The sequence below is a fragment of the Hyperoodon ampullatus genome, assembly GCF_949752795.1.
Source record: "Hyperoodon ampullatus genome assembly, chromosome: X".
Classification (NCBI taxonomy): Eukaryota; Metazoa; Chordata; class Mammalia; order Artiodactyla; family Ziphiidae; genus Hyperoodon; species Hyperoodon ampullatus.
The window spans coordinates 102,946,148-102,971,281 of record NC_136913.1 but is presented as its reverse complement, the minus strand read 5'-3'; the positions used below and the strand labels follow the sequence as shown (position 1 = coordinate 102,971,281).

Genomic DNA, 25,134 nt, shown 5'->3' with positions numbered 1-25,134 from the left:
TTTTTTTTTTTTAAATTCCATATATATGTGTTAGCATACGGTATTTGTCTTTCTCTTTCTGACTTACTTCACTCTGTATGACAGACTCTAGGTCTATCCACCTCATTACAAATAGCTCAGTTTCGTTTCTTTTTATGGCTGAGTAATATTCCATTGTATATATGTGCAACATCTTCTTTATCCATTCATCCGATGATGGACACTTAGGTTGTTTCCAGCTCCGGGCTATTGTGAATAGAGCTGCAATGAACATTTTGGTACATGTCTCTTTTTGAATTATGGTTTTCTCAGGGTATATGCCTAGTAGTGGGATTGCTGGGTCATATGGTAGTTCTATTTTTAGTTTTTTAAGGAACCTCCATACTGTTCTCCATAGTGGCTGTACCAATTCACATTCCCACCAGCAGTGCAAGAGTGTTCCCTTTTCTCCACACCCTCTCCAGCATTTATTGTTTCTAGATTTCTTGATGATGGCCATTCTGACTGGTGTGAGATGATATCTCATTGTAGTTTTGATTTGCATTTCTCTAATGATTAATGATGTTGAGCATTCTTTCATGTGTTTGTTGGCAGTCTGTATATCTTCTGTGGAGAAATGCCTATTTAAGTCTTCTGCCCATTTTTGGATTGGGTTGTTTATTTTTTTGCTATTGAGCTGCATGAGCTGTTTATAAATTTTGGAGATTAATCCTTTGTCAGTTGCTTCATTTGCAAATATTTTCTCCCATTCTGAGGGTTGTCTTTTGGTCTTGTTTATGGTTTCCTTTGCTGTGCAAAAGCTTTGAAGTTTCATTTGGTCCCATTTGTTTATCTTTGTTTTTATTTCCATTTCTCTAGGAGGTGGGTCCAAAAGGATCTTGCTGTGATTTATGTCATAGAGTGTTCTACCTATGTTTTCCTCTAAGAGTTTGATAGTTTCTGGCCTTACATTTAGGTCTTTAATCCATTTTGAGCTTATTTTTGTGTATGGTGTTAGGGAATGATCTAATCTCATACTTTTACATGTCCCTGTCCAGTTTTCCCAGCACCACTTATTGAAGAGGCTGTCCTTTCTCCACTGTACATTCCTGCCGCCTTTATCAAAGATAAGTTGGCCATATGGGAAGCACGGAGTCTTAACCACTGGACTGCCAGGGAGGTCCCCCAGATTCTTTTCGATTGTAGGTTTTTACAAGATATTGAATATAGTTCCCTGTGCTACACAACAGGTCCTTGTTGTTTATCTATTTTGTACATAGTAGTGTGTTTCTGTTAATCCCTATCTCCTAATTTATCTCTCCTCCCCCACCCCCACTATTTCTTGAGCACTTACTTTGTACCAGGTGCTGTGCTATTTTTCATGCATTATCTCATGTATTCCTCAGATGCTGGCTGCGTGCTTCCCTCTCACTCTCAAGTAGACCACAGAGCAGTGTCCAGCCTGGGGAGGGGCCGGCCACCTCGCACCACCATGTAAGCACCCCTCCCGGGCACTGCTCCCAGGGTGGCTTTTTTTGTCCCCAGGCCATTCTGACTAGGGATTCTTACACCTTAAAGTTGAAGGAAGCCTGGTAGCTTTCTTCCTTCCTGGGTCTCACTGCCACTTTTCTTTTCCTATGAGGTTGTTACCCGGGTGGGAAGAGCCTGGCACATATCACTGACTTCTTCAAAGTGGCGATCCTTTGCCCTTCCCTGCCGGGAGTGATGACAGCCGAATGAGGGAATGAGTGTGAGGATGCCCTGAGTGCTGTGCATGGGGGGTCCCCTCTGCTTCTGCGGCCTGCAGTGAGCACAGGAGGGAACCAGGAATCTCCTTTCTGCCCTTGGCAGTCTGAGCCTTTCTCTCCTCCCCTACCAGCTGCCATCTAGCCTGGCCCAGCTGTGGGCCCTCTTTTAGGGGGTCCCTCTTTCTCCACCCTCTTGGTGTCCTGTCTAGCCCCAGGCCCTGGGACACTCCATTTTCCAGTCCGCTGCTATCTGGTGTCCCTTGTCCTGGAATCTCCTTCCTGTGGCTTGTCAATATTTCTCCAGAAGTTTCTGGCTTCTTTTGCAGGCAGTGGACCAAAGAGATATGAGAGTCAGGTGTGAGAGCAGACTTGACCTTGGGCAAAAGGGATGTAGGTGAGCCAGGTACCACCCAAGCCTCAGTGCCCCAAACACATCGTTCCGGGCCAGAGTCCTCAGGCTCTTCCTGGTCACTCAGGGTTTGTGGCTGTCACCTGCCCTTTCTGCCCTCATCCCCAGCTCACCTATGCTGACACTCAGTGCTTCAGGCCGCAAGCTGTCAAACTTTTCTGCCCAGCAAATGGCCCTTCTGAAGGCGGGCTTCTCCTCCCAGACCTTTCATTATGACTCCAGCCTACATGGAGAGGCCCCTTCCAGTCCCTTTCGCTTTAAATGGAGCCACCAACACAAGCGCCCTCCAGAACCTCCTGTAGCTGTGCTGCCTCCCATCCCCCAATCCTCCCATCTGAGGCTCCCCCTCACTCTCACATTCCCTCTTCCTTGACCTCATTTATAGCTAGATCTCAGCGTTCTAGCCCTGCTTTGCTACACTGTGCCCAGCTCGGCTTGGTGATAAGTTTTGGACACACTTCTCCAGCTTAACCTTGGCTCTCTGCCTCATTTCTGCCTCCCGGTCCCCTGTACCACACGCATGCATGCAACACACACTCTGGCTTCCTGTGCCATGACTCTTGGGCCCTGCAGACCCCTCCTATATGGAGTCAGTATCCAAGAGTTTAGCCTTTGAGTTCTCATCTTAAAATGAATGCTTGTCCTAAAATATCACAAGAGAACACACGACAAGTTTCTCTCACCTCCTCATTTTACAAATGCAGGAACTGGACTTCCCCAGTGGTCCAGTGGTTAAGACTTCGCGCTTCCACTGCAGGGGGCGTGGGTTCAATCCCTGGTCGGGGAACTAAGATCCCACAAGCCACACAGTGTGGCCAAAAAACAACAGCAACAACAACAACAAAAGAACACAAATGCAGGAACTGAGGCCCAGCGAGGAGCTATGTCTGGGGCAAGACCACAAGGATAATCTGTAGGAAGGGCACAGCCAGGACCCAGGCCTTCTGATTCCCAATCAAGCACTGCTCTCAATTTTTCATGTGTATTTTTTTCTTCGTCATCAGGGAGTGGGTTGTTTTAGCATAGCACTTAATGGGCTCTGGAGTCAAACTACCTCACTTTAAATCCTGCCCTCACCATGTACTTGCGTGTGACCCCGGGCAGTTACTTAGCCTTTCGGTTTCCTCATCTACCAAGTGGGGGAGGAGTGAAAATAAATAGTACCTACTGCACAGGATTGTTCTGAGGATTAAATGAGACAGTGTATGCAAAACACTTCAGTATCTGCACATATGAAATGCCCAGTAAATGCTAACTGTTTTATTTTGTCACTGTCTCCATGGCCCCTAAAACAGGACTGAGTATATAGTAGGTCTCCATGAAGATTTTGGGGTGCAAAGAGAGAGGTCCTGGGAAATAATATTCTGACTTTGCTGTCTGGTTCTAATGGTGGGTTCTAAGTCTAATGGTCCTAATTCTAATGGTGGGTATTTTAGGCCATGGAGAAAGGGGGAGATCTGGGGACCAGAGGACCTTTGGAAAACTCTTCCTGCAGCTCCAGATAAACAGCTGCTTCTTTGCCCTGTGGCAGGGCTGTCTGTGGGGTTAAGGGCTAAGGAAATCTGAGGATTTAAAGACCCCTAAACATGACCTTGACTGAGATTGGCCAGGGCTCTCAGATTCTTGGAGGCATGTTTATTTCCGTGGGCCTGGGCCCCTTGGCGACAGCGGCACACCCTTCCTTCTGCCCGTCCCCTCCCTGGGGTGATGCAGTCCACTCTGAGACCTCTCTCTATTTCAGCCTGGAACCGGGAGACCAAAGGCTATTCATCATAACCCTGAGGTGACTGCCTCTCCAGCCCCCTCCCTCCCTGTGGGCTAAAGGACCTTAGATAAAACCCCAAAAGTACAAGCTGGCTTCACGAAAGTCACAGATAGCTCAGCTTGGGCTGGGGGCACATTCTTTTTTTTTTTTTTTTGCATCATAAGGAATTATTATTTATTTATTTTTTACACACACACTGTATTTTATTTTTAAGGGAGATAACTAGACTGACACCAAGCATTGTAAATGGATGACCACAACAAAAGCAACAATGATTGCAATTACCAAACACAAAACACACTCATACTATGTCATAATATTGACATTCAGTCCAGGAATCTTCCACTGTAACAGCTCCTTTACTTGGCAGTGAAAATTGATGTGTATATTTTCTGCCTCTGAGTCCTTGTGGGATTTTTTTTTAATTCAAACAGAAAGGGGGGCACATTCTTGTGGCTGAGTTCTCTTCCTCTTTTATCTCCCCTGCGTCTCCCGCCAGAATCTAACCAGCCACGTAGAAGTCACAGCCTGCCTCAGCACCACCAACCTTTTTTCTTCTTCTTTTGCCTTTTTTCCCTCCTTGGAGATTTTTCCCCCACCCCCAACTGATGGCTTGTTGCCTGCTGGGAGCAGTGATAACAGCAACCACAACAAATACAGGATAAAATAAAAAGCCTCAGACATACTCTGCTTGGGATGGACTTGAGAGCTGGCGGAGAGTTTGGGTCTAGAGCTCTTGGCATCCAACATGCACCTAAAGCTGTGACATTTATCCTCAGGGCCCCTCACCTCAATTCTGGCTCTTCCTTGAGTCTTTCAGGGTCCCCATGCTTCTCGCGCCCCTTGCTGGTACCCCACTTCAGCCTGGCCACCCAAGGGGCCCATGCTACAGACCTATCCCCTCTTAATATTGTGTGATCTCTCATCACAATATATGTGTCCAGTGAGCCATTTTTAGCAGGACTCTCTATTGTTAAAATGACCAACAAATCTTTGGCAAAGATATTAGGGGCTGATAATGACCTGGTGAGTTATCCTGCCTTCAAGTCCTGTAATGGGCTAATACATGAGATTCTTTGGGGTAGGAGTGAGTGGTCATTTAATACTTACCAGATTTTGCCAAGTAAGGAGGGAGCAGAGTGTAGTGGTCAAATCATGGGCTCTGAAATCCTCCAGAACTGGATTTGAGTCCTAGCTCTATTACTTGTATGGCCTTGTCCAGATTACCTAATTTCAGTGAGACTCGGTTTCCTCATCTGGGAAATGGGGCTGAAAATAATAAAAATGAAATAACAAAGCCTACCTCATAGGGCTCTTGTGAGATTCAATGAGATAATGCATGGAAAACCATTTTCACAATGCCAGGCTGGCACAGAGTTAGGACTCAGCAATTCCATTCATTGTATTAATTGTGTAATATGAACTGCCCTTGACTGTGAAAGAGCAGAGCTTTTAATTAGAGGCTATGTGGATTGACAAGACAGAATAGGACTCCCCATCAACAAGGCTCTGAGGCCGCTAAGGAGACGGCAGAAAGAACCTTTGAGGACAAGTTCTCTGCATTACTAACCCCCGCCCCCAGCAGAAGATCTAAGGGGTTAGGGGTGGCATGAGTTGGGCCTTTCTACGCTTCTCCTGGTTTACTCTAGGGGTGAGATACAATGAGGAGGAAGGGAAGGCAGAACTGGAGGCAAAACCAGAGCCCTTTTATTTATTTATTTTTTTAACATCTTTATTGGAGTATAATTGCTTTACAATGGTGTGTTAGTTGCTGCTGTATAACAAAGTGAATCAGTTATACATATACATATGTTCCCATATCTCCTCCCTCTTGCGTCTCCCTCCCTCCCACCCTCCCTATCCCACCCCTCTAGGTGGTCACAAAGCACCGAGCTGACCTCCCTGTGCTATGCGGCTGCTTCCCACCAGCTATCTATTTTATATTTGGTAGTGTATATAAGTCGATGCCACTCTGTCACTTTGTCCCAGCTTACCCTTCCCCCTCCCCGTGTCCTCAAGTCCATTCTCTACGTCTGCATCTTTATTCCTGTCCTGCCCCTAGGTTCTTCAGAACCATTTCTTTTTTCTTTTTTTTTTTAGATTCCATATATATGTGTTAGCATATGGTATTTTTCTCTTTCTGACTTACTTCACTCTGTATGACAGGCTTTAGGTCCATCCGCCTTACTACCAATAACTCAATTTTGTTTCTTTTTATGGCTGAGTAATATTCCATTGTATATATGTGCCACATCTTCTTTATCCATTCATCTGTCAATGGACACATAGGTTGCTTCCATGTCCTGGGTATTGTAAATAGAGCTGCAATGAACATTGTAGTACATGACTCTTTTTGAATTATGGTTTTCTCTGGGTATATGCCCAGTAGTGGGATTGCTGGGTCATATGGTACTTCTATTTTTAGTTTTTTAAGGAGCCTCCATACTGTTCTCCATAGTGGTTGTATCAATTTACATTCTCACCAACAGTGCAGGAAGGTTCCCTTTACTCCACACCCTCTCCAGCATTTATTGTTTGTAGATTTTTTGATGATGGCCATTCTGACTGGTGTGAGGTGATACCTCATTGTAGTTTTGATTTGCATTTCTCTAATGATTAGTGATGTTGAGCATCCTTTCATGTCTTTCTTGGCAATCTGTATATCTTCTTTGGAGAAATGTCGATTTAGGTCTTCTGCCCATTTTTGGATTGGGTTGTTTGTTTTTTGATATTGAGCTGCATGAGCTGCTTATAAATTTTGGAGATTAATCCTTTGTCAGTTGTTTCACTTGCAAATATTTTCTCCCATTCTGAGGCCAAAATAGAGCAGAGGGAGGAACACTTCCAAACTCATTCTATGAGGCCACCATCACCTTGATACCAAAACCAGACAAAGATGTCACAAAGAAAGAAAACTACAGGCCAATATCACTGATGAACATAGATGCAAAAATCCTCAACAAAATACTAGCAAACAGAATCCAACAGCACATTAAAAGGATCATACACCATGATCAAGTGGGATTTATTCCAGGAATGCAAGGATTCTTCAACATACGCAAATCAATCAATGTGATATACCATATTAACAAACTGAAGAAGAAAAACCACATGATCATCTCAATAGATGCAAAGAAAGCTTTCGACAAAATTCAACACCCATTTATGATAAAAACCCTGCAGAAAGTAGGCATAGAGGGAACTTTCCTCAACATAATAAAGGCCATATATGACAAACCCACAGCCAACATCGTCCTCAATGGTGAAAAACTGAAACCATTTCCACTAAGATCAGGAACAAGACAAGGCTGCCCACTCTCACCACTCTTATTCAACTTAGTTTTGGAAGTTTTAGCCACAGCAATCAGAGAGGAAAAGGAAATAAAAGGAATCCAAATCGGAAAAGAAGAAGTAAAGCTGTCACTGTTTGCAGATGACATGATACTATACATAGAGAATCCTAAAGATGCTACCAGAAAACTACTAGAGCTAATCAATGAATTTGGTAAAGTAGCAGGATACAAAATTAATGCACAGAAATCTCTGGCATTCCTGTACACTAATGATGAAAAATCTGAAAGAGAAATTACTGAAACACTCCCATTTACCATGGCAACAAAAAGAATAAAATACCTAGGAATAAACCTACTTAGGGAGACAAAAGACCTGTATGCAGAAAACTATAAGACACTGCTGAAAGAAATTAAAGATGATACAAACAGATGGAGAGCTATACCATGTTCTTGGATTGGAAGAATCAACATTGTGAAAATGACTATAGTACCCAGAACCCTTTTAAGTGGAAGCGCTAGAAGAGAAAAAGGCACAGAGAAGGAAACAGAAGAAAGAAGAAGTGGAGGAGGAGGAGGAGGAGGAGGAAGTTGTTGCAGCTGCTTGTCTAAGATAAGGAGTGGATCTTTCTGGTTCCCGTGTTCTCCTAGTGGTGGGATGTTGCTCCACAGAAATTTTGAGCAGTCTTCCAGCCAAGATGACCTCTTCTTTTGAGGCTGCCAGGACAAAGATGTGCTCCCTGGATGATGATCAGGGTGCTGAAGGTATTCCTGAAATGGGCTTCCCTGTGGTGGGACAGTGGAGGGTGGTGGGCTCTCATTTTCCTCTGGCCTCCAGGAGTGGAAGAAAGGCTTGGGGGACAGTTACTCTAGAGCAGGTGTCTGAGGCAGGAGTCCCCTAGAGCGTGTCTGGGCATCTGATCGATGGCTCTGGTGGCCAAATGGCCACAGGTGAGGGCGTGGAGTATAGAGGAGTGACCCTCTAGCCCTCGGACGTCTTCCTGTTGGCATCCATGGGCATTTGGGGGTTGGCTTTGCAGAGGCTGCTGAAGAGGTCTTTTCAAATAATGCACCACCAAAGCCATGCAGCAGTTTTTGCTTTGGGCAGAGACCCACCCAGGGCTCTCAGAGCCAAGATAGATGACCATCAAGATTGTTCTCCTAAGTCCAGTATCCCGTGAGGGCACTCACCTCTGCACCCAGGGGCATGAGCAAACAGACATCCCAGAGCTAACTAGTTGGCCTCGAGCCTGCTGAGATCTGCTGCCACTCCTGGCCCCTGCTGTGGAAATGCCAGTCATGCCAATGACCTCGGAAAGCCCTGATTTGTACATGGAAGTAGTCAGAGCCTGGGTGGAAGTCGGCATCACAGCCCTACCACCCCGAGTGAATGCTGCCAGTCAGTGGGGTGACTATCCACGTCAGAGCCATTCTGATTACTGGTGGCTTGAGGGGTGGGAGTTCTGGAGCTCATTGTGTGATCTGAGGGGCAGCCGTCTCCATCGTGGAGTCCGAGAACTGCATTTCAAGAACTGGGTGAATCTCTGGTGTCCTCCCGCCAACCTCACACAAGGAAAAGAGGAAGGGGGAGTGATCATGCTCCGCTAGAGGTTAGCTTATTTTACAACTAGTAAGGGGAAAGGGGGCCCTTTCTCATACTTTCATTTCAGGTGGAGCCCAGGTTCCTCAATGAGTTGGCATCCCCGCAAAAGACACTTCCTCTAGACGTAGCTGGGTTCTTCCCCTCCCCCTCCCTGGGTCATGCCTGGGAATGATCAGCTCCAAGGCTCTTCATCCACGGATTGGTGGATACACAACACACACACCTGGTTGGGGGAACAGAGTATAGCCATATTTGAAAGGAGTTGGAGACATTCTCTTGAAGGTCAGGAAAGCCATGTCAAACAAGGTGAGCCTTCAGGGGGCTTTTGTTTGTTCTAACATTTTGGCAAGGTCTATCCAACCTGCTCAGCCGATAACCCACTTGAGAGAGTGGCAACTTATGTTCTTCATAAAGAAGTGTTTGTGGGGGGATGGGCTGGGGAAGGGGGCAAACAGTCCCCTCATGGGCCTCTTACCAAGTTCTGTGTTGCAGCTTACATAGCTCCAAACCTGCCCCAGGTTTTTTTTTTTTTTTTTTTGCTTTTGCTTCGTTTTTTTGCTTTTTGCTTCATTCTCAATTAGAGCTGGGGCCCATAGGGCTTGCATTCATATTCTATTCCTATTCATTGCTGTGTAACAAATGACAAGAATTTGAGTGTCTTACCACACAAATTCACTATCTCTCAGTTTCCATGAGTCAAGAAACTAGGCATGGTTTAGCGAGTCCTCTGCGTAGGGCCTCACGAGGCTGCAATCAGTGGATCAACCAGGGCTGAGGGCTCATCTGAGGTTCAGGCTTATCTTCGAAACTGACTGGTTATTGGCAGAATACAGTTTCTTTGAGGCCCCTACTTTCTTTTTTTAAATTTATTTATTTTACTTTTGGCTGCGTTGGGTCTTCGTTGCTGCACGCGGACTTTCTCTAGTTGTGGCGAGTGGGGGCTACTCTTCGTTGCGGTGCGTGGGCTTCTCATGGCAGTGGCTTCTCTTGTTGTGGAGCATGGGCTCTAGGCGTGCGGGCTTCAGTAGTTGTGGCACACGGGGTCAGTAGTTGTGGCTCGCGGGCTCTAGAGCGCAGGCTCAGTAGCTGTGGTGCACGGGCTTAGTTGCTCCACGGCATGTGGGATCTTCCCGGACCAGGGCTTGAACCCGTGTCCCCTGCATCGGCAGGCGGGTTCTTAACCATTGCGCCACCAGGGAACCCTGAGGTCCCCACTTTCTTGATAGCTGTCAACCAAGGGTTGCTCTCAGCAACTGCCATTCTCTGCCACTTGGTCCTCTCCACAGCATGGCACTTTGTTCCTTCAAGGCCTACAGGAGCGTGTCTGCTGCAGCTCTGAATCTCTCTGACTTCTGTATCTGACCTCTACACCCTCTTTTAAAAGAGCTCACCTGTTTAGGCCAGGCCCACCCACACTCAAGGGGAGGGGATTTACAGGGCATACAGACCAGGGAGGCAACAACCTTGGGGGCCATCTGCCTACCACAGACTCTATGAAAAACATTTCATCCTATCAGATTTTTTTTAAAAAATGAGGCCAGCTGCTTCTCATTAGCATTCCCCACTCTGGGAAGGCAGAAAATCTGTCAAGCAAAGTCTTCTGAATCCTTGAATCTGAACCAGGCTGTGGTTAAAAAATTTCAACAACCTTGGAAGACAGGCCTACTTCCTTGTTTTTCTCTCTTTTTTTTCCCCCATAGAGCCCTTGTTCAGTCCTTCAGTCAGTTTGAGAAGGAAAAGGCAGTTCTGGGGTTTAAGCCCCTGAGGTTGGCCTAGAGAGAGCAAGCAAGCATTTAAATAATGACTGATAATGCAACTTTATATCTCGACTGGGCCAGACTTCCTGATGACCATTATTACAGGACTTTATGGTCTTTGGAAGTGGTTCTGGAGGCCCCTCATCCTTCACTGGATAAAAACGTACATTATTTCCTCTTTCCTTACACAGCTTGCCAGTTTTTCATGGGACTTCATGCAGAGGGGTCTTTTGCTGCAAGTGCGTCTTAGGTTGTCCCTGTATGTTTAAAAAAGGGGGTCATTTCCCCACTGATGCCTATTTGTCACTGCATCCCTCCCCCAACTCCTGCATTCATCCATCCATAAAAACGCACAGTGAGCACCTTCCACATTCCTGGTGTCGTGCTAGGTGCTGGGGATCTCCAGATACGTGAAATGGGGTCCCTGTCTTCAAGGGGGTATCAGCTATGACAGGGGCACGTACAAGGGGCGAGAGCGTGAGGCAAGGGTGGTGACCTTTGAGCTGGATTTTGAAGAATGTGTAGAATTTCAAGGCTGTAGAGCTGAGGGAGGCGAGGTTCCGGGCTAAGTGAACAGCCTGTGCAGAGCACAGAGAATGCAAAAGAACGCGGTGTATTTAGGGAATGACTGGTGATTCTGGGAGACCAAACCATGATGGTGCAAGTGGGGTTGGACTGCTGGAGGAGGGAGGGGGGCAGGGAGCACCCGATCGCTGAGAACTTTGTGAAGATCTTGGCTTTTGTCCTGCAGGCAGCAGGAAGTCGGTGAACTAGTCTAAGCTCATGGTCAGATTGGCATTTTAGAGAGAGCGTTGTGACTTTTTTTTTGAGATACCACTGAGGTGACATTTTGCTAAACATCATAAATAAAAATAGAGACCAGCCTGGAGGCAGCGCCAAGGCCGCTATTAAAGAGCCCTGGTATAATTAAGGAACCAATTCACTTTAAACTTATATTAGCCATAATGAGACACATGAAAGAAATACAGTCTTTCGTCCTCTGTGAGGAGATACTGGGGAAGCAGAGCTCTGGTTAATAAGTCAGCCTGGTGTAAATGGAAAGAAGTTTTGCTAGTGGTGGTGTCTGTTCCTGAAACCTCCTCTAGGAGGATCTGGGCCTCGCCCAGCCGAGTGGGGCTCCACACGCAGGAGTCTCATGGCCGGGACACCCGGGAGTAGGCTGTCTGTGACAAGGACAAGAGGTGCCCATCTTGCTGGGAGGGAAGGCAGGTCCTGCTAAGCTGGCAAATAAGGAGCTCCCCCCCACCCACGACAAGTCTTCCTCTGAGTCCTGTAGCATGCCTCGGCTTCTAAGAAATTTCTGACCACAAAGATGGTTCCTACATTACTTCTCCTTCTTTCACTGAATCTACGCATTCATTGAACAAACATTTAGCAAGCGCCTGACAGATGTACAAGGTACCATTTCAGGTGCTGGGGGATCCAGTGATGAACAAAATGGACAAGGCCCCTGCCCTAATGGAATTTACATTCTAGTAGAGGAGACGGATAAGAGATTGTAACTAAATTAATATAGAATATAATTTCAGACATCGATGAGCACTACGAAGATGTTAGTAAAGGCTAATGTGATGGAGAGAGACTATACGCTTTAACTAGGATGATCATGGAGGTCCTCTCTGGGAGGCACCCTCTGAGCTGACTTGAATGCTATAAAAGAGGCAGCCATGCAGCTAGCTGGGGAAAGAGCCCTCTGGGCAGGGGGAGCAGCAAATGCAAAGACCCTGAGATTGAAAGGGGCTGGCTGTGTTGGGGATTAGCAAGAAGGCCAGTGAGGCTGGAGCACAGGGAGAAAGTAGGAGGGTAGCAGGATGGGTGGTCAGTCAGGGGGCGTGGGCACGGGGCCAGAGCACATAAAACCCAGGAGGAGTGAGTGTGAGGGGACCCAATTGGCCGATATGCACTGTTAGGTGGAGATGTTGGATAGACAGTTGGCTACAGGAATATGGAGTTCAGGGATGAGATCCAGTCTAGACATAGACATTTTGGAGTTCAGTGTCTAGATAGTATTCATAAGGTGTGAATGAGATCATCTAGAATATGGTAGTCCCTAGCCCCATGTGACTACCGAGCCGTTGAAACGTGGCTAAATCCGAATTGAAATGTGCTCTACGTGAAAAATACAAACCAGATTTCAAAGACTTAGTATGATAAAAAGAACATAGAATATCTCATTGATATTATTTTTATAATGATTACATGTTGAAATGATAATATTTTGGTTCTACTGACCTAAATAAGATATATTATTAAAAGTAACTTCACCTGTTTCTTTTTGCTTTTTTGAACATGGCTACTAGAAAATTTAAAATTACCTATGTGGCTTGCAATTGTGGTTCACGTTAACATTTTTATTTAATGGCGCTGGTCTAGGAAATGACTGTAGATCAAGAAAAAGGCCAAGGGTAGAGCCCTCAGATGCTACAACATTTCAAAAACAGGGTAAGGAGAAAGATACAGCAAGGGAGGTTGAGAAGGAACAGCCAGTGAGGTAGGAAGAAAATGAAGGGAGTGTGATGTTCAGACAGGCAAGTGATAACATTATTCAAAAAAGAGAGAGTGTCACATGCTGCTGGGAGGTCAAGTAACAGATGGGTGGATTGAACGAGAGCAGTTTCAGCGGAGCGGTTTGGAAGCAGTTGGATTTGGAAGGCCAGTTGGAGAGAGTGCAAAAGAATAAGAAGTGAAGACATAAAGGTAGTAAGTATAGACAACCTTTCAGAGTTTGGCTTTAAAGAGAGGCAGAGAAATGGGTGGTAACAGGAAGAGGATTTCGAATCAAGGGGAGGTTTATATGTTTTGCTGTGGTTGTTGGTTTGTTCGTTTGGAAGAGGAGATAGCTCAGCTGATGGTTCTACCGTCCTCAGGGCCTGCAGTCGGGGATACAAGGTAAGTATGCCAGAAAGAATTTGAGACAGTTTAAACTCAAAAGTTAGTTAGATCCAATGATTCTATTAGCGCTCCAGGGATGCAGATGCCGCCATGATGCCCTCTTTCTTTGTTCTCCCTTTGTCTTTCATATTTTTCTCTTTGGTTATCATTCCCCTTTCTTCTTCTGCCCCTGATAGTGGTGGGTCAGGGGCAATGTTAGCCTGCTGTGGCCTGGCATTTTGGAAAATGGGCTCCTTTTCCACGGGCTTCTCTAAAGCTCAGAGGTAGTTTATTTCCCCAGTGTCTAAGAAGCCTTTCTTAGTGGCAGGGGCTGGGGTGCTGCCATGTTTATTAAGATGGCCCAGGGACTCACCAGTGATGTGAATTGTTCCTGGCCCAAGGAATTCTCCTGTTCTCCCGCTGAATTTCTGAGGGCCTTCTGAATTTCCCTACCCCTTTGCTCTGTCCAGATCTCCAGATGGAACTTGTGTATGTGTGTGTATATGTGTGTGTGGTAATTAGTGAGCATTGTGTGGGCCTGGGGTTGTCATCTTCAGGTAGAATTATGATATTGGCTCATAGAGTTTGAGTGACTTGGATAAAGTGTCGATACCTTTCAGCCAAAGCCCACCTGCAACACACCTGCTGTTGAACAAGCTAGGTTTATTCCTCATTGCAGCAAGAAAGAACATACACTGTGGGGAACCATAAGACTTCTCAGTGAGAGGGTCTCAAGCCATCTTGACACCAGGACCCTGTCAGCTTTCCCTGTGGTTTGGAAGCTTTTGCTTTCCAAGGCCTCAGTCACTCTCAGTGGGTGACCTCTCAAATTCACCTTAACCTCAGAGCCTGTGGTCACCCCTCTCTAGCTCCAGAGAAGTATCAGGGGCTTAACGGCTAGAGGGCAGCACAGGATGGGCCTGGAGCCCATCCATGAAGCAGCAATGGCAGCTTGACTGTTTCTGGGAGCAGGACAGATCTAGTGTGGGGGGGGGCTCCAGAATCTACTTAATCCAACTTGATGGTACTTGAGTCAGTCACATCAAGACCCCGAGGCGAGCTATGATGAGGGCAGTCTCTGCTTGCCTCTCCACAGCACTCTTGTTCCTTTCTCTGGGTCTGCTGGTCAGATCTCCCCTCCCCTCCACCCACAAACTCCCATCAAAAATGTCAGCATTGATTTATAAAGGTTTGATTATCAACTGACATGCTTCCCTGGCTAGAAGGCTAGACTGAAAATGTACAGTAGGCTCTCAATTGATTATCTGCACTAATGGAAAGGAGCCCAGGGACAGATAATTCTCCCGTGATATAGAATCAGAGTCATGGGAGGATTATCCTTTTGATGGTCACTTTGGTTGTTTCCCACTTTGGGCTGCTTAAAACAATGCTGTGATAAACATTCTTGCATATAGATTTTTGTGTACAAGTGTGAGTATAGCTACAGGGTGAAGTTCTATTGGTGATGCTACTGGATCAAAAGGTAGGTGTATTTTTAACTTTTGATACTGTGAAATTGTTCTTCAGAGAGCAATTTACACTTCATAATGTATGAGCGTGTCCACTTTTCTCATCCTTGTCAGCATGGAATATCATCAAAATTAAAACTTTTGGACAATCTGATAGGTAAAAATGTTAACTTGATACTTTGATTTACATTTCTTTAATTATGAGTAGGACTGAGCTTTTCTTTATGTATTTCTTTTTCTATAAACTTCCTGCTGTATCCTTTGCCCCATTTTATATCCAGTTGTTTGTCATTTATTGATTTATATGCACAATTGACAAATTAAGAAAATTGGCACCTTTTATCTATATTTGTTGTAAGTATTGCTTCCTAGTTTGTTATTCTTTTGTAGACTCTTTACTCTTTTTGGCCAAAAGTTTAAAATTTTTATGTAGTCAAATATCTCAATTTTTTTCTTTATGGCTTATCAATACAATTGTGTCTGCCTGGGCATACCCATGAATAGTAACAGGTCTCCAAATGTAATGGGCCCCAACACAAAGCAATAGATCAGGTTTTGTACATTTGTCTTTTATATTTTGGTAACAGCTTTATTGAGCTATAATTCACATATTATACAATTCACCCATTTAAAGTGTACAATTCAATGCTTTTTAATATATTCAAAGATTTGTGCAACCATCACCACAATTAATTTAAGAGCATTGTCATCACCTCAAAAAGAAACTCTGTCCTCTATCACTCAAAAAAAAAAAACACCCTCGTCCCTCTAGCCCTAAGCAAGACAATTTCTGTGTCTATGTGTCTGCCTATCCTGGATATTTCATATATGTGGAATCATTGTCTTTTTTAAGGAAGAATAATTCTCTCTAATGGCAATTCCCTTTGTATATGTTTTCTTGCATAGTTTAAGAATCTAACTGGAGGATAAGGAGTAGGGTAAAATGATTGTATTATATCCTAGACAGTAAATGATTTTTTGTTTTTTGCTCTATATTTTATTTTAGTGATTGAACTATGGCTGAATCACTAAGTGAAATTTCTGGCAGTATGGAAGTTCTGGAGCCCAGTGATGAGGGTAAGTAACCCAATAAAATCTTGATAACTAGAACTAGATTTGTTTAATGTGTTTAACCCCTAGAAAAAAGAATCAAGTCACAAGAAAACAAGTTCCTATCAAATTTCTAATGACACTAGATAGACTCAGTCCATATTTAGTTTTCCATCTTCTAATCTCTTCTCTTTCATCTCAAACTCTGATAGTCAAAAGAGTTTTGTCTAGGCCCTGCAATCTTCTTTGGGGATGGTTAGCAGGTTCCATTTACTAAGGCAGGAGAAGTATTTCTGCTTAATCAGAAAAAAAAAATCAGAGCAGGCCAGGATCTGAGAGATTCAACTGAGGTTTTGCTGTAGATAGTAATCCAGACTTAACCAACAGATAAATTTGTAATTTGAGGAGTAAAGGGGGGATAGTAACAAAGAAGACACCGTAGGCTTCTGTTAAATGGGAATCAATTTACAAAAATTTCTTTCGCAAAACCTATCCATTGCATAAATTATGGTGCCACCTGTGAATGATAGGAGACCATGAGTGGGGTAATAGGCAAAGGTCACTAAACAATGATAAGCTTTACTGACACTGAAAAAAGGTGGGGGGAAGGGGAGGAACCATAAGACATAAGATGAGCCATTGAATTTAAAGGCAGAACTGAATTTAACAGTTCACTGTGGTTGTTCTTCAATGTTTGCTGAGTTTTCTTAGTGTGGTGCAGAAGACTTGGTCTGGAAGGACAGAGAGAGGGGAAACTTCTTGTGGCTTCCCGGAGGCCTGACTTCACTAATGATGTGAGTTGGGGAATCTGAACATGGTGCGTGGATCCTCGAGGGCAGGGCTTGGCTCTTCACCTCTGTGTCACCATTGTTCAGTATTGGGTCTCAGAGAGAGTGACTAGACACTCAAAAGTTTGTAATGAATGAATGAATAAATAAATGAATGATAGGCCTCCTCACCAAGGCAACCCCAACTGCCAAATGAACTGATCTATCTTTCTGGATATGAGCTAGACAGGTGCCTAGAAAAAAAGGTGTCAATGAGCTGCATCTTGATAAAGAGTGGAGGTAAGGAAATGCCCTTTCTCTGTTCCCAAGATGTTTTTCTTACAGAGACCCAGCATTTGGGTACATATTTAGTATTAGTCATTGCCAGCCAGAGAATAAGGTGCGGTTGGGAGGTTGAAGGGAAGAAAGGCTGGTTAGAAGAGTCTTCTTTCCAAGCAGCAACACAAGAGCACAAGGTCACCATTATGCGCGATGCATTTTGAAAGCTCAAGTTCAACCCAGAAGGGCTGCCTGTGTGCATGGTAAATAAGCAAATATACAACCCAAAGCAATGATCTCTTCATTGGATTTAAGTGTGTTCTTGTCTGGGGGAAGGGGAGAGGACTGCTTCCATGGGCTGTTTTCTGGTATGTGATGCACTGCAGGCCCTCTGTGGATGAGGATGTTGAAAGCTACTGCCTGTTTGGGGATATGTAGTCCTTGGGCTTGGACAGGGAAGTCAATGGCTTTGTTACAGGAGAAGTCCAAACAGCTGTCAGCTCACTGACCGCCACTGCTGTGCCTTGTGGTGGCATAAGTTACCCAGTGTATAGGTGACCTCCATAGACATTGCTGGATACCAATGTGGGTTTTGACCCAAACCTGCTGTCTAGGGCTATCTACCCTTTACACTTTCAGCAACTTTGGAAACCAGCCCACACAGAGCTCAGCTGCTGGCAATTTTTTTTAAAAAATTAATTTATTAATTTATTTATCTATCTATTTATTTTTGGCTGTATCGGGTCTTTGTTGCTGCACGCGGGCTTTCTCTAGTTGTGGCGACAGGGGGCTACTCTTCGTTGCAGTGCGCAGGCTTCTCATTGCGGTGGCTCCTCTTGTTGCAGAGCATGGGCTCTAGGCGCGCTGGCTTCCGTAGTTGTGGCTTGCGGGCTCCAGAGCACAGGCTCAGTAGTTGTGGTGCACGGGCTTAGTTGCTCCACAGCATGTGGGACCTTCCCGGACCAGGGCTCGAACCCGTGTCGCCTGCGTTGTCAGGTGGACTCTCAATCACTGTGCCACCAGGGAAGCCCCAGCTGCTGGCAACTTAAAGGCACCCCTTTGCAAAAGAAAGTTTGAAAGGCCAACTTACACCAGTGAATATATGGCAAGTGTCTCGGATTCCATTAGGGTTTCGAAAGTAACATAGCACGCGGACAGCTCCCAGCTTTGTATCTCACTCCCAGGGTCTCCATACATGGGGTCTGATGCTGTCGGGGATGGAGAGCTCTCCTAAGCCAGAGCAGGCTGAAGACTTGGACTCTTGCAGCTGAGCTGGATGTCTGGCAATGGATTGCTTAGTAAGGCTATGTCCATTTTTTTTTTTTTTTTGCGGTACACGGGCCTCTCACCGTTGTGGACTCTGCCATTGCGGCACACAGGCTCCGTACACGCAGGCTCAGCGGCCATGGCTCACGGGCCCAGCCGCTCCACGGCATGTGGGATCTTCCCGGACCGGGGCACGAACCCGTGTCCCCTGCATCGGCAGGTGGACTCTCAACCACTGAGCCACCAGGGAAGCCCGGCTATGTCCAATTTTCAAGTCACTGCCCCAGATCAATGGGCAGCCCACCCCACCTCTTGGTGTCTCCCCAACTCCCTACCAGCGAAGCTATACCACCACTATACCCAGAGCTAGCCCCGAGGGAGGAAAGGAAACATTCTTTGCCTCCTAGTGGCCAAGGTTGAAAGAAACATGCATTGCTTAAGGTATTTTAAATCCTCGTGGGAAAATAAGTTGTTTCTGCCGAGCAAAAATGGAAGACTGGGGAAACATTGGAATATACGCATACTTAATTTTTAACACCTTTTACAGTTCTATAGTCACTAGTCATTTGGTTAATTTAGGAACATAAAAATGTGTTAATGCATAATTTGGTTTGCTCATACAATGACTATGTTTGGTACATTCAGTTTTACAGCCTGAAAAGTTTATTAGCAGTGTTTTTATTCAGTTATTAAGTGTTTGTAGATTGTGTCACAGATTGAGCTACCACCTACTGATTCTGTCCCCTCTGTCTTTGCTGGTTTGTGAGAAGTAGGTTTGCAACTCCAAATCGTCTAGCTTTGCCCTCCTCCCTTCCATTCTGGGATTTCAAAGCAAGAAGGGCAATAATCATTATGTTTCCAAACACTCTGAGCAGAAAGTTGTTCTCGCTTCAGAAGGCCAGAAGGAGATCCACCTGTCAAGAATCAATAAATCTCATTCCTTCTGTTTGAAAAATGGCAGTGCCTGCAAAGGCTCCTTCCCGTTTGTGAGGGGACACTGCCCAGTTCATCCTCACTGGGCAGGAGTTATTTAGTGGTGTGTTGGAGCTACCTTACACTGGCTTGGGAGGCTGTGCACGTCTCTCCCTAAATGTCATGTTAGTAGCTTGAAAGAAGTAGGCAAATATTACAAATAAGGGCATTTTCCCCAGAGATCCAGTTGGTAAATACATCCCAGCAAAAAACTGATTATAGGGGACTTCCCTGGTGGCGCAGTGGTTAAGAATCCACCTGCCAATGCAGGGGACACCGGTTCGAGCCCTCCTTCCAGGAAGATCCCACATGCCGTGGGGCAACTAAGCCCGTGCACCACAACTACTGAAGCCTGCGGGTCTAGAGCCCATGCTCGGCAATGAAAGAAGCTACCAGAATGAGAAGCCCCCACACTGCAACAAAGAATAGACCCCACTGCCACAAGACAAAGCCTGTGCGCAGCAACGAAGACCCAATGCAGCCAAAAATAAATAAATAAATAAATGTATTTTAAAAAACTGACTATAGTAATTAGTATAGTATAGTAATCAGGATTTTACATAAAAATCTCACTATTTCATGGATTTTAGAAATCCTTTGGGGGTGGGAAGATTAAGAAAGAAGGCCAGAGAGCAAAATATAGATTACTTTAGAGCCAGCTTACTCCATCCTGTATACTTTTCAGCACTTTCACGTTGAATCCTCACAGTAGTTCTATGAGGTCAAATATCATTTTAAATAATTTATTATCATAAAAATTAGTTTAATTTTGTCCTTAAAAAATTGAAGAAGGAAGCTTGGGAAAACATGTTTTTCCTATTGTATCTTTGCTCTTTATTCTGTCTGTCTCAAGGTAGAATTGCCAAGTTTATCCTAACCATGACCCTATCTATATAGGTACATCCTAGTAGATGAGAAATTCCTCAAATCATTCAAAACTGAAGTTACTTAAGCAACGATTACCAAGCACACAGGCCTACCGTCTTCTTGTATTGCCCCAACCCGTGCTGGCTTCTGCTTCTAATCATGTATATTTTAGAGTTCACTATTGAGTTATAGATATGGGGTTCTTCCCCTTATCGCTAGATAGATAGAGTAGACTGATAGAATTGATAGATCAATTCTACAGATAGAATTGAATCTGGTCTTAATAGACAATTATTGATTCCCTAATTTGAGCTCACATTTATTAGCATTTACTACATGCCAGATCCTATGCCAAGCTCTTTACCACATTATTTATAATTTATGTCAACCCCAGTAAGGGCCAGTGTATAAATTGTAGGATGCTTAAGGATGGCTCTGCTCAGTGATCTCAGTTTAAAGGAAGTGACAAGCTGTGTTGGTACTCTGCACCCCTCAGTGGACTCAGTTTTCTCTCGAGTGTCACAGCGTGCTTTGCACTGTGCTAGTTGCTAAAGAGGATGCTAAAGAGGGCCCGCCTACAGCCTAGATGTGGGGGACAGTAGCTAAGACGTAGAACCGTATCTTTTTTTTTTTAATATAAAGCTACACATTTTTTTAAGATGTTGGGGGTAGGAGATTATTAATTAATTAATTAATTAATTTTGGCTGTGTTGGGTCTTCGTTTCTGTGCGAGGGCTTTCTCTAGTTGTGGCAAGCAGGGGCCACTCTTCATTGTGGTGTGGGGGCCTCTCACTATGGCGGCCTCTCCCGTTGCAGAGCACAGGCTCCAGATGTGCAGGCTCAGTAGTTGTGGCTCACGGGCCTAGTCGCTCCGCGCCATGTGGGATCTTCCCAGACCAGGGCTCGAACCCGTGTCCCCTGCATCAGCAGGCAGATTCTCAACCACTGCGCCACCAGGGAAGCTCCAAGAACCGTATCTTATTCCTTTCTCACTGATACCCAAAACATAGTAAGTGCTTGACCTTAATAAACGTTCATTGAATAGGTGAATGAATGAATGAATGCGCAGACTAGAGAACATTCAGGTGCAAAACTTGTGGTGCCAGCAGTCAAGTTTTAGGTGTACAGAGAGGAGCATGAATTGTAGTGATGGTGGGAAACTGGACTTAAGGCAGGTCTTGAAGTTTAGAAACCTTTCGAATAGGCAGGCCTAGGATTAATCAGTACACAAACCGGCCATAGCATTCAGCTCTAGAAGGGGCCCTACTTCAGCATTTCCCAAAGTGTGTTTGGCCAGACATTCTGCATACATGCATTGGAGAGACAACACTGTTACCCCGTTTCTTGGCGCTTCACCATACACATAGGCATGCTGAAGTTTCAGAAGAGTCTTGTTGCAAGGCACACCCTTAAACTCTGTTGAATCAGCATTTCCCAGATTGACGAGACTGCAGACCCCCTTTTCATGCAACAGACCTATGAGTTTCCCTCTGAACATACTCTGGGAGATGCTGATTAGCGTGATTCCCTCATTTTCCAGCTGAGCCCCAGAGAGGTTGAGTGACTTGCCCGAGGTCACAGAGCTAATCGATAGCAGAGCCAAGCCCAGGATTCCAGAGTTTTCTGACTCTTGGGTGGTGCTTTCCATCACACCACTAAGTCTTTCTAATGGCAGCCTTGTCGGCAATTCCCTTGGCTGGGCCCTTCGCTGCCACTGCAGCATTGCTGTGCTGACAAGAGGCCTTCCAGAGACCAGGCTGTTGGAAATTGGAATGAGACACCTGAGTTGGTAAATTATTGCATGCGAAGCAGTAAGAGTTGTTTCCTTGCCTCTGAAGAATGCAGTGCAAACTCCCCTGCCTTTTCCCCTCTTCTGCTGAGCCCCGATAAAGATATATGTGCTTACTAGGAAGCTCAAGAAAGCCCAAACAAAGCCTGAGGAGCATTTAAAGCTCACATTCCTCACTGCTGCCGTGGTTTTTATTATGATGATAGAGCAAACTTTCAATTATCTGCATGTGCAGAGGACATCAGCACTGTAGATAATCTGAACCAATCAGTAATAATTGAAGAACATACACAATGCACATAATACACACACACACGCACACACATACACACTCACACACATCCTCCCTTGCAAAACTCTTTGCAAGGGTAGGTGATTTTGTCATGTCCTTTGCACAGGGAGCTTCTTTGCCCAGCAGCCCTTTCTTCCCCATTCCCAGACCTCTCCCTTGTTCATAAATCCCTTCCTTGAGGACATCTTCCCTGACTGCACCAACCTCACTGCACTCACTCCTTGGGTCTGCATCCTTTCAGCACACAGGTTGGGCAGTACCAACTCCCACAGGGATTTCCAAGGGTCCTGAATGGTCTGTCACATGTGGAAGCTTCGCTCCCCAACTGGATCACCATGACTCCAGCGACCGGGGTACCAAGTGCTTATGTTGGCTCAAGAATTGCTGCATATGAATGAACTTCTTAGGGCCAGGAAAGAGGTGTGTGTTAATAGTTGAAATTGAGTGGCAAGTGAACGCAGGGTGAGTTGAGCCAGAATAGAGGCTGCCCAGAGGCCACAAGCTGGGATCTGAGCGTCTGCTTTCACCAGAAACTCAGCTACTTTGTTAGTGAGTTACTAAGAAGAGAACAAACCAGATGAATGGTGCTGTGGGCACTGGGGATTAGGGCCGAGACCTGGAGGGCCTCTGGGATCATAGTCCTCATTCCTGCAACGAAGGCCGTTTCCTCTCCTGTCTTCCCTTCCACCGTCACACTCTGCCTCACTTTCAATTCTAACTTCCAGGAAAGGAGAAATCCAAATTTAAAGGCTTCAAGAAATTTTTTGAGAAGAAGAAGAAAGAAGAGCCTGAAGATGCCTGGGGAAAGAGGAGGCTCAAATCAAGCTTGTCCTGTGACAGTATTGACATGTTTTTTGTGAAGCCAGTTTGCAAAGGTCAACAAACCAAGCCTAGGTAAGCTCAGGTGGGGCAGAGGGTGGGGGCGGGGCAAGGGGAAGGTAGCTAGATCCGGGTCCCCCTTTGGCAGCTAAGTCTCCAATGGGCCTTTGGTCCCAGGGACTCTTGGCCTCCCTGGCTGTGGGAGCTGGGTCTGGAGGCCTTTCCCTGTGCATATATATATATATATATATATATATATATATATATATATACATGTTTGCCATCTGGGCTGCACAGCTCAGTGGGTTGGATGGAGTATGACAAACACATACCCCCTCCCCCAAGAGTGCTGCGTGAGAGGGTGCTGGTGGATCAGGGCAACCTGCGCTGTCACAGCTACAGTGAGATGTAGGGGCCTATCATTAGTTAGGAGCCGGAGGACTCTGTTTCATAAGGTAAGGATGGCCTCCGTCGTTTAGGAAGCTTGAGCTGGTTTGCTTGCCCAGCCCTCAGACTCCAGATCTCCTAATGTGTGATTAAAGTCTTAGATAGTGAAGCCATCTAGCTGGGTTGGGGCATAAGGATGAAATCACTGTGTTAATGTAAAAACAAGAAAGCAAGCAAGCAAAGAACCCAAATTCATTTCTCCCTCCACCCCAGGAGACTGGGGGAAATGCTGTAACTGGTCACAGAAGGTATGGGGAAGACTGTTTCTCAGCCACCATTGCCACTCCTATTCAAATTTTCATCTCTGAAGCCTCAACTTCCACATCTTATTGTGGAAAAACTGGACACCCAGTACCTGCAGCTGTTCCTGGATCAATTGGATCCCTGTCTATGGAGTTCCACTTGGGTCTGTTCCCCTGGCCTTAAACTCCAGACTTATCTGGACTCCCTACAGAGCTCACGGGTACTGCTACCCATTCCCTCAAGGCTTTACTTGGAGGTAATGGGATAGTTAGCAAGCATGTTATACTGCCCACTAACAGCACGTAGTTCTCCTTAAAAAGGACCTTCATGAGTGCATTGAATGTGAGGTATTTCAGATAGCTTTACTAGCAAGGGAGATGGTTTTGCAAAGGGGCTTGCCTCATACCTCACAAATCATACCATTATAAACCATTGCATTAGAGGTCTAAGGAAAACTGAGACTAGCCCTACAAAAAACCCAGAGAGTGAGGTGGGAGAGGGAAGTTTGGGTTTATTCTGCTTTGTCTCTACAAATTGGCAAGGGCTGTCTCTACTGAAGTTCTACCTTGCCCCTTTTTACTTGTGCCTCTCCCTCCAAAATGGCCCACTTAGTCTGATGTATTCTCCAGACTAAGAAGGTGTGTGCATGCGCACCTCTGGGGCGGGGGGGAAGGGAGGAAGGGAGAGTGAGAGGGAGTGAGTATAAGTGCATGAACTAGTTCATACATGAGGAAGGGTGTTTTTCTAAGGACCTGAGATTGGTCTTTTTTTTTTTTTTGCAAGGAGCGTAAATTAATTAGGAATATACCTTAGGAGGCCTGAAGTTCACCCCTGACCCAAACCTCTTGCTTAATTGCTAGGGGACAAACCCTGGAGAATATCACTCGGGAGTTAGAGAGATCAGCTTTTTTCATCCATTGAAGCGATCAATCATAACAAAACTTATGGCCAGCCCTCTCCTGTGCTGTACAATAGGTCCAGTATCTATTTCCAAGAGTGTTTTAAGTTGTATCTGATAGAATGGACAAATCCCATTCCTCTATTTGATTTTTTCGTGGGTGCTGGTGTACTACACTTTATTGCCTTTAATTAAGGCCAAGATTTTATTTGGATTTTGGATGTGTTTTCTTTTCTTTGCCTCCAGGGAGTGGACAGGAGGTTTGGTTTCCGACAAACCTGACCACAGCTGGTGCTAATGTAATCCTTCGATGAGGGAGGGCTTGACACTAGAGGGCCAGTTCAATGGTTATACTCTGGCTGATGCACGGCATGGAAATGACAGAGTTTCTAAGCCCACTTATGGCCTAAGATTTCCTTGCAGTTTTTCTGCACAAAGCAGGGGAGGTGGAGTAGTCACAGATCCTACACTGGTCTCAAGCCTGATTTGAGCCAGCAGGTCATAGAGAAGCAGTGAATGGAAGTGTGTATGTGTGCGTAATGAGCGAACGTGTA

General features: G+C 45.3%; 1 protein-coding gene across 1 annotated transcript in view; it reads left to right on the top strand.

Annotated features, from left to right (window-relative positions):
• KIAA1210 overlaps positions 1-25,134 on the top strand; it is a gene marked incomplete at both ends in the record, with an annotated part of 61,859 nt that overhangs the window by 10,666 nt on the left and 26,059 nt on the right. The window contains 3 exon segments of the mRNA XM_079728104.1: positions 15,898-15,901; positions 15,905-15,968; positions 22,899-23,067. Of these exon segments, the coding sequence (XP_079584230.1) occupies positions 15,898-15,901; positions 15,905-15,968; positions 22,899-23,067 (237 nt within the window).